This window comes from Etheostoma spectabile, chromosome 13 (assembly GCF_008692095.1).
Source record: "Etheostoma spectabile isolate EspeVRDwgs_2016 chromosome 13, UIUC_Espe_1.0, whole genome shotgun sequence".
Taxonomy (NCBI): Eukaryota; Metazoa; Chordata; class Actinopteri; order Perciformes; family Percidae; genus Etheostoma; species Etheostoma spectabile.
Window position 1 is genome coordinate 11,253,382 of NC_045745.1, and position 12,270 is coordinate 11,265,651.

A 12,270-nucleotide genomic window follows, 5' to 3' on the forward strand; every position below is an offset into this window, starting at 1 on the left:
CGATGATGCCTAGGGAACTGGTTTTCTGGCCAAGATGTGGTTTTGTGGCTACAGTCAGCCAGGCAGAAGGGAAATGAAAATTATGCCATGTGGACAAGAAGCCTTTTCTTCTTTGTTCTGCTAACATGGAAGACTGGCTCCAGATTGGCTTTGGAAGACAGTTCAGTCATCTGCCAAACACAATGCAGTTTAGAATTACATTAGGGTTGAGGGTCAAAATTAGATTAAAGGGAGTCACACGATCATAATGAAATGCCATTTTTTATGTTGCATTAAATACTGTTTTATGGCTTTAAATGGTTCATGGATAATATGGGATCAGTGCACATTGCCTGCACAAAGCATGATGGTGATTTATGTGCATTTCTGTGTTTTTCAGCATGGGCCAAGGTGGATCTGAATATGCATGAGGGTGTTGAGGTGTACCTGGGTGACTCGGCTCAGATCCCCTGCCGGTACAACTTCACTGATGCCGACAACAAGCCCAGCTTTTTCATGATCCAGTGGTTTGTGGTGAGTACCATTGCCCCCCCCCACCCCCTCTGCAAAAACCTGACGCTGCCTGTCAAGAACTAGCCAACCGCACCATGTATGTTGTAGGGCTGCCTCCTAAAAGTCAATCATTTGAATTCCACATAGGGCTGCAGCTAATAATTATGTTGTTGTTGTATTGTTGTTAAGTAGTTGTTGGTCTGTAAAATGTCAGTTAATTGTGAAATATGTGGATCAGTGTTTCCCAAAGCTCAAGATGACGTTGTCAAATGTCTTGTTTTGTCCACAACTCAAAGATATTTAGTTATTCAGGAAAAAATAAACAAAAAATTATTCACATTGAAGAAGCTGAAATCAAAAAACGCAAATGTTCAATCAATTGATCAAAATAGTTTATAATAATTTAATAGTTGACAACTAATCTTTGCAGCTCTAGTTGCAATGGTCAATCTCATATGGTTTTGCATGAGCATGCATGCTTATAAATGCAGTCAAGAAAAAAACATTTTAAGTGTTTTGCAACCAAATACAGTAAATGAGCAAACATTTCTTTCTTCGGGTTTAACCCTTAACTCCCAGATATCCAAGATGTCAGAGTTGAGTGAAAGCTTGTCCTGACTGTGTGTCCCACCTTGCAGAGAGCTTTCCGGCAGCCAGCCAGCCCACGCACACGGATCTTCTACGGTGATGACAAGCAGCAGATGGTGGACAACAACACGGACTACAGCGGTCGCATCCAGGTGACTTCAGACCAGCAGGGAACTCAGCTCACCATCCAAGATGTCCAGCTCAGCGATGAGAGGGAATTCTTCTGCCAGGTTAACGGGCTGGTTGCCGGGAGCGCTGAGGGCAAGACCCACCTCCGAGTGTTTGGTAAGGAAGACAAAACATTGTTCAATAGAAGAGTCAAAGTTGTAAAATTGTTTTGTGACTTATTCAATGAGAAGGGCTGTCAATCGATTTAGTATATAATATATATTAGTGCTGTCTGTTAAACGCTTTATTACCGTTAACGCAAACCCATTTTAACGGAGTCATTTTTTTTTTTTATTGCAAGATTAACGTTCTTTTTGGCCTAGCAAACTTTGTCGTTTTTTCCATGCTGTTGCAACAACTAGTAACGTTAGAAAAAGTACAAAATCACACCGGATCTAGCTAGACCGGAAACAAAACAGGCACGCCGCACACTTGTTTTAGTTTGTGAGGTGGCCAAAGAGTAGTAACGTTACGTTTTGAGTGGATGGCGAGCGTGAGACCCCGAAATGGACGCCAATAAGATTCTAAATGGAAAGTTTACTTTTTAAAAGTTGCCAAATGGTTTCTTTGACAAGACCAAAGGGATCTGTGTGTTTTGTTGTGGTGAACTGAGCGATCATCGCAGCACGTCCAGTCTGAAATACCACTGGATGGCCAAGCACACAGCTGATGTGAATTCTCTTTGTCTTTTTCACCCTTTTATTGATGGACAGTGTTACACTGCGTGAGAGATTCTTTGCTCCAAGTGAGAATGACTGCTCCAAGGGAGATTGTTGTACAGTAGGCTATATGCCAATGTTGTTTTAAATTAAAAAAACATTTGCACAAAGCAAGCCAATCCACTTTTCCATGTTGATAAGAGCATTAAAATGAGAAAAAGAAAAAAAATGGGTCAAAATGAAATCAAGGGACATTTAATGATTGATTGAGATTATATGCGAGTTACCTATAACAATAATGAATTTAATTGTTGAACATCACTTCTATCCGGCGATTTGCCGCTGGGTTGTGCGGCAGATGGAGGGTCAGTGAAACAGCCCATTTGTGCGACTTCCTTGTGTGCAGGCTGTGTAAATGCCCACTAAGAGGAGAGAGGGTGAGAGATGTCAACACAGTTGGCTGAGGAGCTGAGGACCACATGCATGTGAATGAAATACAATAGAAATTTACAGTATGGTGAATATATTACGCATTTACCCTCATGGCCTGTCACTAAATTTGTAACAAATTTAAATTAAGTTGCTTAGAGGGTCTAAAAAGTCGCTAAATGTAGCAAGAAAGTTGCCAATTTGGCAACACTGTCCACAACATTACTGATGAATAACTTCCTGAATTCCCAAGCTACATTGTTAATTGTGCGTCTAAAAAATAAGTGGCGTTCAAAGGAATTTGTGTTAAGTCAGTATTGCATCAATTTTGACAGCCCTGTTAATTATAAATGACTGAAGTGATTATTTTCCTGATTCAGCTCCTCCAGAGGCTCCAGTGATCGAGGGTGTAACTACAGGAATATCTGTGACCAATAAGGTGCCTTCTAAGGTGGGTCCGCTTAACCGTAGACACTGAGATCAACCAATACAATAATCTTACCAAGTAAAGTATACATCTGGTAGTTACTAAACTCTCTTTGTCCACAGTATTTGTAGACTGCTGCAATTACCAACCTCATAATACTAAAGATTTTTCAATGTGACTCTCCATTCAGGTGGCATCATGTGAGGCTCGCAATGGCTACCCTAAACCCAACATCACCTGGTACAGGAACAGCATGCCTCTGATGAATACCCCAGGATGTGAGTGCAAACAGTAGATGGGCCAATGTGTCCGTCTCAGAGGGTCTGACACGTAACACACCAATGTTTCCAGGCCATTCATTTCAAATCTCAGCATATACATGAAGCTCTGGAACAGGGAAATATTTTCTTTGCACGCAGATTAGCACACAGTAGAATCTAAAAGTATTTCTGAAGCAACAGCAAGGAATATTCCTGTCCACAAAAACGGGGATGTTTTAAGACACAGTAGCGGCTTGGCTTTAGGGATGTCGATGTCAGTTGGTCCGTCAAATTATTGATTTCTTAAGTAAGCAGCGGTGTAATAAGTGTCACTCTGTCCGGGTTTAAATCGCAACAAGGACCCCCCTCACTTTACATTATCCCTAGTAAAAATTTAAATTAACAGTTATTCATTTAGATGACACTTTTGTCCAAAGCAACATACAAATGAGGTGCAAGCCACAGTAGATCAAGAATAGGACCCTCAACACTTAGGTGACATTTGAGTAACTGCTCTAAGGAGTGGTATGTCTCCAAATCAAGTTCTGTAACCGGTTCCAGCACCGAGGGACCGCACAGGAGAAGACACTTAAATCTAATTGCGTATTTCAAGATTCAAGATTCAAGATCTTTGGGTGCTTAAGTGTAAAAAATGCTTTTAATCTGCTATCAGTATTGGCTGTCGTCCATTGCTACATAGTAATATTGTCTTGTCCATACTCCAGATGTAAACGTTTTGATCCTGGTGACCCGGAAGTCCAATGTCTCCGGGGTCTCTGTCCAGAGCACACTGAACTACAAGGTGGTTAAGGAGGACAAGGATGCCCATTTCTCCTGTGAGGTCAGCTTCTTTGTCCCGGGAGCCATCAGGACAGTAGAGTCCAACAGCATCAACATCACTGTTCACTGTGAGTTAATGTTGACCCTTTTTATACTTCTGCCATTTCATAAATTACTTTTTTTAATCATATCAGTTGTTGCCAATAATCGTCCCACAATGTAAAGTTAAAATCATTGCTGCGTTACCTTCCGTCTTTGGGATATCCAACTCAACTTGTTCAGTTTAGGGTAGGCTCTAACAGTTGAAATATGGTGAAATATGTCGATCAGTGTTTCCCACAGCTCAAGATGACGTCCTCCATTGTCTTGTTTTGTCCACAACTGTCAGATATTCAGTTTACTGTCACAGAGAAGAGAAAAAAATATTCTATATATTAATATAATATATAGAAAATATTCACATAAGCTCAAGTGTTCGATCAATTGATCAAAATAGTTGGCGAATAATTTAATAGTTGACAACTAATCAACTAATCTTTGTAGCTCTAGTTTAGTGTTTCCTTTGCCATGAGGCCAAGTGGACCACTCACAGTAACAGCCACCACTGAGGTTTTGGATTATGAATTAATTTAGCTTTCTTTTGGTTAAAGGAATAGTTTACCCCAAAACAATATAAATTGTGTACAGTACTCACCTCCCTAGGCTCTCTCTGGTCTCAGAAAAAGTTTTCTATCATCCAAAAAATGAAAGCATCTCAGACGTTTGATATGAACAGACGCAATAGTTGAGCGAAAATAGCTTTGTTGATTTCTTTTTTGTGCACTCGCTTTCTCAGTAATGGGTCAGGCTTACAACAGCTACTCTCTTAAAGGGGCATTCTACCAGTTTTACACATGGTGTTCAGTTTAAATGTTATGAGAAGTACTTAACCTGGATAAAGATGTAGAAAGTTTGTCCAGGGACTTTGTGCGTTTGAGAGTTAGATTTCTTTTTTTTTTACCATTCTTTTTAATCTGTCTTGATATTAAATTGCTGGATAACCCTAATAACCCTTTTAAATATTGTAATTACAAGTAATGCATTTTCACAGACACATTGCTTGTCTAAACAATTTGAAACGGTTTATTATTGATGTTGTGGCAGGCAAAGCCAAACAGTCTGTGCTGTCAGCTTTATGGAAATGGCCTTGTAAGTGACTTTAACAGCTCGCTGAATAAGCCTGCCTAATTTTGTGTGTGTGTGTGTGTGTGTGTGTGTGTCCAGACCCCACCACCATGGTGGAGCTGTGGAAGGAGTCGCCCCAGGGCTTGGTTAAAGAGGGGGATACTGTGGAGCTGCGTTGCCAGGGTGATGGCAACCCCCCGCCAGTCTTCATTTTCAACCGAGAACAAGTAAGAATAGGAGGCATTTTCTCACCCTAAAAGTCCATGCAAGACATGCAAGAGACATGCAGGGAATGTTTTTGATATGTAGAGCTCACAGGGCCCCCATGTAGACATGAGTGTGCAAGGTCTGTGAGGGCTCTGTGAGCTCTGACCCTGCAGATCCAAGCTGGGGTCTGAGACCGGAGGCCATGCTGACAGGGCAAATGGATAGAACTCATTCCCATGTTAGAGACTCATCCATTGTATGTGTGGACAACACAAAAACTCAGCTGACTGCCGTTTTTAACTTTTCCTAACTTGACAGTCACTGGCATTTGGTTAGCGGTTGTTGTAATCATGGCTTAGAAGGTAAAAAGCATCATTTCTGCTGTGAAAGACAAAGTGAGTAAAATAATGTAACAAAATAAGATTGTAGAAAAAAGAGCAAACAATTTTGTTATTTTTTTTGACAATCTTATTTTAATACTTTTGGCCACCATTCTGTTACAATATTTTACTCACTCACAAAAATGAGTGAGTAAAGGAGAGGTCTAGAGACACAATGACTCAGCTAGATCTATAGTGCATAGTCTAAAGTGCATGGCAACTCTGTTGGTCTGAAATGAGCCCCAATGCTGTTTTAGGCTGGGCCCTAAGTCTGGAATTGGACCCACCCATCAACTTAAAAATCAAAGAAAAGGTTTATTTAACTGTAGGTTGTTTATGTCCATAAGATCTCTAAAATCATCTCACCATAGTTATTCACAATCACAGTTCTTCAACGCAATGAACAATATAACAGACATTTTGTGTTCTTTTATTTAAAATTTCAAGTAACTGGTTTTGGATATTAAGTGAAACATTTAGGATTTAAAATGTTACAAAGTCTGTGATCAACCTTAAGAAATAAGTTATACAATGTTGTCAGCTTGTTATTAGCAAAAGTTAAAAGTGATGAATTCCTATATGTTTGGACAAATTTTGAACTGTCAACCAAAGCAGGATTTTCAGATAGTTAAATCACTCACCCCCCCCCCCATAGGGCTAAACTGTAACAAATGAGATGCTAATTTCAATTTCTCTTGGAAGGGCCGCATGTCTTCCCCCTAAGAGCACCTCTGATACAAGATACATAGCCCTTACCTTAGTTCACGCTGTTATATTCACATGATGAATTTAGATTACAAATGAGAGTATTTGTTGCAGGAGCTGGATGTGGACTTGGAGAGCAACCACGGCAATGTGTTGATGCTGTCCCCAGTAACACGGAAAGACAGCGGCATCTACCAGTGTCGTCCTCTGGACTCTGAGGTCAAAGGAGAAATGCAGCTCACTGTGAACTGTGAGGAACGATGATACACACACACACACACGCGTATAACAATATATATGTATTTGAAACAACCCAGAGACAGAAACAACAAACGAGATGTACTGTAACATGTTGGTCGGTAGGCAAAGTTTTCCCCTTTGGGCAGAGCCAGGCTAGCAGTTTCCCCATGCCTCCAGTTTGTATGCTAAGCTATGCTTACCACACCCTGACCCCAGCTCTGTATTTTAAATCATAGACACAGGATTGATATTTTGGTCACCTTATCTCAATCTCAAAAAGTAAGAAAGAAAGTAACTTTAACCTTTATTTATGTGTTTCCTTATTTTGTTTGTTTTCAGACTTGGACCCAGCTGTGGTGGTCCCTAAAGACTCTGAGGTCATGCTGAAAGGAGAAGATCTGACTGCGACCTGCAACGCTCTGTCCTCCCTGAAAACATCCACTGTCTGGTACAAGGTACGTACAGAGTAGACTAGGACTATATTTACACATGGCAGGCTATTTTCATAAACGGACATTTCAACCTCTCCCGTTTCAAAAATAACAAGTTGCACAGCTGTCAGTTTTTAGAAAAGTGTTTACAAGTACCCGTGTATATGCCGTCAATGCCGCCAAGAGCAAAATCTCCACTCGGGCCGGAGTCTTTAGAAAGACTTGTTTTCTGAGGCGAATTCTCCATTTGCTTGTAAACCAAGGGCAGAAACAAAGGGAAATGTCTTAGTTTTTCAAAATAACCATATACGTGTAGGGCCTAGATTAGATTTAAAATGGAACAGTGGCAGTGCCACCAGCTGCAGACTTTACTAAATTAATTTTAAGACACTTCTGTGAGGTAGTCCTAGACACAGTGATTCTTTGAGCTAAATGCTGACGTTAGCATGCTCACAATGAAAACACTAACGCACTGATGTTCATCTCTTGTAATGTTTATAATCTTGGTGAAAGATATTTGCATGCTATAATTTACTAATTAGCAGTAAACACAATATACAGCTGAGGCTGATGGGAATGGTGTTAGTTTTGTACACATTTGGACATCAACCAAAGAATTGGCCCCTTTCAATTTTTGATTTGATGAAAATTCAGGATATCACCAAAGTTCTAACAATTCATCCTCTGGTGAATATGAATGTCTGTGCAAAATGTCCTGGAAATCCATCCAACATTCTTTGAGATATTATGCCGCAACTCCCGACATTAAGCCACACCACTAACTGACATACTGACCATTATCGATAACCAACGTGTGTGTGTGTGTGTGTGTGTGTGTGTGTGTGTGTGTGTGTGTGTGGTGTGTAGGATGGGAAGCAGGTGGGTAAGGGGAACACATTGCATCTGAGGGACGCCACCTATGAAACAACAGGAGAGTACATTTGTGAGGTGACCGTTCCCTCCCTGCCGACCCTGCACACCAGCGGCTCCGTCCACATCATTGTCCAAGGTTCGTCATCCCCTACACCCCTCCACCAACTTCGCTTTACTTGTGGGGCCAAGGGAATACAGGGGCCGACAAGGGCACACGCCCTGCAACTTAAGAAAACACATGCAAATAAACAAAACACAAGCAAATTGAGAAAACAACTTTAACTTGACATTACATGCGTAGCATTCAGCAAACGTGCTTCAAACACACACAACCAAATAACGGGTACACATAACCTTTTTTGAGGAAAAGACAATTTGGGGGAAAGAAAAATATAAGACTTTAAAAAAAAGAAAAAAGATTTGAGTGCAAGTATGACTCTGATGTGGTACCGTACTCAAATATTAGCTATGTGGACATGAATTGTGAATGTATCAAGACAAGAACTAAAATAGACTATTTCACTAAATAACGTGTGTGTTTGTGTGTGTGTGTGTGTGTGTGTGTGTGTGTGTGTGTGTGTGTGTGTGTGTGTGTGTGTGTGTGTTTAGGTGGTCCCCAGCTGGTGGGAGTAGAGCAGGAGGTGCAGCTGGAGGAGGCAACAGGCAGGATGGTGAACCTGAGCTGTGAGGTTCAGGGCCATCCGCTGCCCAGCCTCTCCTGGACCATCATCGGCAGCCAGGTACCCTTTCATGGTCACAGCACTGACTTATATTCACATAAGATAGGTGGTGATTACTGTTGGTGCAATTCATCATTTTGATGTACAGCTAGAGCTGTAACAATTTCAAATTTTACTGTACAATAAATTGTCTCAGAAATAATTGTGATTAACACTATAATTGTCTCTTTCAGTCAAATTGTTGTTATTTATTAATTTTTTAAACACATCATGAATTCCAGGATACTTCTTTTGGTTATATTACTGTTATTTGATCCAGATAATGTAATAACACAGATACACAACCTATGAAGTAAATCACGCCTCTAAAACATTTTGTCTAACAACTCAGTTTGAATGACCAGAGGACGGTTTGCACGGGCACTCTGAACTCAAGAAGCATGAAACCCGCCAAAGGCCACATTTGTAGCTGAGATTGTGCTGAAAAAAGTGATACCTACAAAAATAACCAAAATGAACCTGGACTCCTGAGGGTTATTATTAAAAATGGTTATTCTTAGAAAAAAAAACTCATTATATAGCACCTTTCAAAACAATGTTTCAAAGTTCTTTACCATAAAGAAACAAATAATAAAAGTAAATAAAATCCAAACAAAAGATATAAAACATGACCTAGGATCTTTAACATAAAATACTTCAATTTGAAAGATGTAAAACAATGAAAGTGGAATATCAGCCAGGAAATGTAGAAAATCCTTTACACACTGTGTGGTGTTGCAGGTTGACTAGGGAGGTGTCGCCGCAGTGATGGCAGCTTGTTTACTCTCACCTATGACATCTGAGATTATAGCCTTTGTAGTTTTGCTAGTTGTGAGGATCAGCAGTATTTTGGGAGTATGCTTTGTGTAGTTGTTGAATAGTTAATGCTCACTGATGGGGTGTCTGTGTCTGTCTCCACAGAACTGGCACGAGGTGGTGAACAAGGCAAACGAGCACATTATCCACAGCGTGGTGTCGGTCAAAGTCACCTCGGACACCAGCGCTCTGTGCAACGCTTCCAATGACCTGGGCACTGAGGTCAAGGCTTTCAGCATCAGAGCCAGTAAGAGCTTCTTCCTCATGTGCACGGGAACATCTGTATGAGTGCTGAGGAGTGATAGGATGGAGAGGGAACCAGATTAAGGCTTTGAAAGCATCTTAAATGTGAAACATTTGCATCTAATGCATCTAATCTAGCAGTGCTTGTTTTGAAAAAATCCTCTTATGTTAATGTCTTATCATTATTTGGTAGTAAACCGTCAGATTTTATAAACTATGTAGCAGAAACGAACGTCCATTGTGGTCATCAGGGCCATTTATTAAGACTCCAGCTGTAAAAATCCATCAGTGATGCAGCCTGTGAGGGAGAAGATTGTCACTTTTTAGTTCACCCCCCCCCACATCCCCCTCTCACCCACCAGCACTGTGGTGAATCTGAATGAAGCCCTAAGAAACATTTACATAAGGCATTGTTAAAAAACCTGTTACACATACAGTCAGCTCTGTTCCCTTGACACCTCCAGACAAATATGGGATTGTTGTTAATTACTGAAGCTGCTGTAATCAAATTTTGTGTGTGTGTGGGTGTGTGTGTGTGTGTGTGTGTGTGTGTGTGTGTGTGTGTGTGTGTGTGTGTGTTTGGGGGGGCCCTCTGTAAACGTTGTTTTACTTGTTCACAGTTCCCAGAGTGACTTCAGCTGCTCCCTTCTCTCCTGGTAAGATTGTTGCTCTCCATTCTCTTCTTGTTTAAGACGCAGCTTCCCCTTTTGCTCTTTTTCTTCTTCAGACTTGAGTTCTGTCCGTGACAATGAAAGAGTAGGAGGACTGTATACATTATTTATGATTTTCATACAGGGACTCAATACCAGGACTGTCTTTAGTTTGCTGGGAGATCTTTGGGATTGCCTGTGGGCATATTAAATATTCTGTTTAATACAGAGAGAAAAATCCTAACAGCAGAAAATTCAACCAGGCCAACACTTGATACATGATCCTTAGACCAAACGCTCTGCAGCGGTAAAACATTATTTGTATATCCCAGATTTTTGTTAAAACAAAAATAAGTTATGTGTCTAACTTTTCCAAACGGTGTAGTGTTTTATAATGGCTTTTTACATACCAGGCGAAATTGCAGTGAGGTATGGAGAGGGGCATTATTATGGGGCAATTCTCTGTCTTTATCTGGGCAGTCATTTCATGCCATTAAAACCTTCACTATCCTGTAGGGAATACAATGGGCAAATAAAGATCATTTCACCCACAACCATTAAAAACAACACTGTCAAATATGTCTCGAGTAGAGTGCTGTTTTGCTCCCAGGAAATAAATATTAAGTCGTTCCCCTAATTCTTTACTGAGGTTATTAGGGACTGCTTGCACAGTCCCTCGTAGCAGAAGCTTCCTACACACACTTAACAAGCAGTGGAAGATCTACTTTAAGAAGGAATTACATCACTGTTAAATGACAATGAACCATAAAATGAATGATGGCTTCTTACTGTTTCTCAGATTTTGTGAATTCAGCATATTCAAAAGGCTGATTGGGATATTTAGGCTTAAAGCTGACAATGATAATGTTAGGTCTGAGATAACACTACTGTGAAAATAAAGCAAAGTGTCGTAATCATCACTGACACACTTTTATGTTAAGAAACAGTCAGTAAACTGGCAAAAAACAGGAGTTGGCTAAATATTTTGTAGGATACAACACTGCACAAATATTACTTTGACTATATAAGCTATAATAAAATAGACATATCAGAAGGTATGAACCACATAAACTACAACGTTAGTATGGGAATAGTTTATATTTTAGTGATGTTAGAAATTAGAATTCATATTTAGTGGGTTGGATAAAAATGCTGAACAAGCAGACTAAAGTTAAAGTTGGAGCTTCTTTTTTTTAAAAGAATAAGAGGAAGAAAGGCTCTTTTCATTCTGGATGGATAAAAATATAATCTAAATAAAGTCAGTTAATAAAGAATGGGTCACAGATGCTGCTCAAAATAAATGACATTTTTCTGCAGTCCTGCTACTTTAATGACAGAAATAGTATCGACATAATTTCACGCACAGCTAATTATTTCTTATGCATGAGAAAATGGATGTTTTTAAATAAGCCTCTTAAAATACCAAATAGTTAAAATAATGTAAATTGGAGGTAGAAGTCGGGGGACTTGCCAGGGACAGATTTAAAAAAAACAGAGGCTGCCTTTTAGTTTCTAATAAGCTCCAACACTTCCTATAATGGAACCTGTAGCTTTTTTTTGTTGGACCTGTCATGCCTGCTAAATGCTCCTAAACATCCCAAGTCTTTGAAGCTTCACCCACCCAGCTCTAAACAGGCGTTTCTGTTTCCTTTGGACTTAGGTCATTTTCCCAGACCTGCCAAAGCTCCACCAGAGATTACTTCCACAACTGTTGCAACTGTTATCAGAGAAGTTATCCACAAGTTTAGTCAACTGACCTTTATCTATATAATAAATAAGTGCCCCTTTGAAATATCCAGAATGTTTCTCCTCATAAGTTGGCCCAGAAGCGGTATGCTCAGGCAAAAGTGATTTGGTTTGTGTGAAGGCTGATACAGAAACCCTCATTGTTAAAATTAACTTCTTTTGTTGCTGCCCATTTCTTTAAACACCACTGCTGTCAAAGCAGCAAATAAGTCCTATTGGCAGATGGACTGACTCTAACATGTGAGCGGTGTCTCTCTCTCTTGCTCTCTGTCTGTCTGTCTGTCTGTCTGTCT

General features: G+C 40.1%; 1 protein-coding gene across 1 annotated transcript in view; it reads left to right on the forward strand.

Moving 5' to 3' along the window:
- Window positions 1–379: 379 nt before the first annotated feature.
- The window catches only part of mcama (melanoma cell adhesion molecule a), a gene marked incomplete at its 5' end in the record, with an annotated part of 16,522 nt that continues 4,631 nt past the window's right edge, over window positions 380–12,270 (forward strand). Inside the window, 12 exon segments of the mRNA XM_032533191.1 lie at window positions 380–513; window positions 1,131–1,365; window positions 2,717–2,787; window positions 2,954–3,041; window positions 3,749–3,931; window positions 5,067–5,194; window positions 6,374–6,509; window positions 6,839–6,954; window positions 7,798–7,939; window positions 8,413–8,543; window positions 9,444–9,585; window positions 10,202–10,237. Of these exon segments, the coding sequence (XP_032389082.1) occupies window positions 380–513; window positions 1,131–1,365; window positions 2,717–2,787; window positions 2,954–3,041; window positions 3,749–3,931; window positions 5,067–5,194; window positions 6,374–6,509; window positions 6,839–6,954; window positions 7,798–7,939; window positions 8,413–8,543; window positions 9,444–9,585; window positions 10,202–10,237 (1,542 nt within the window).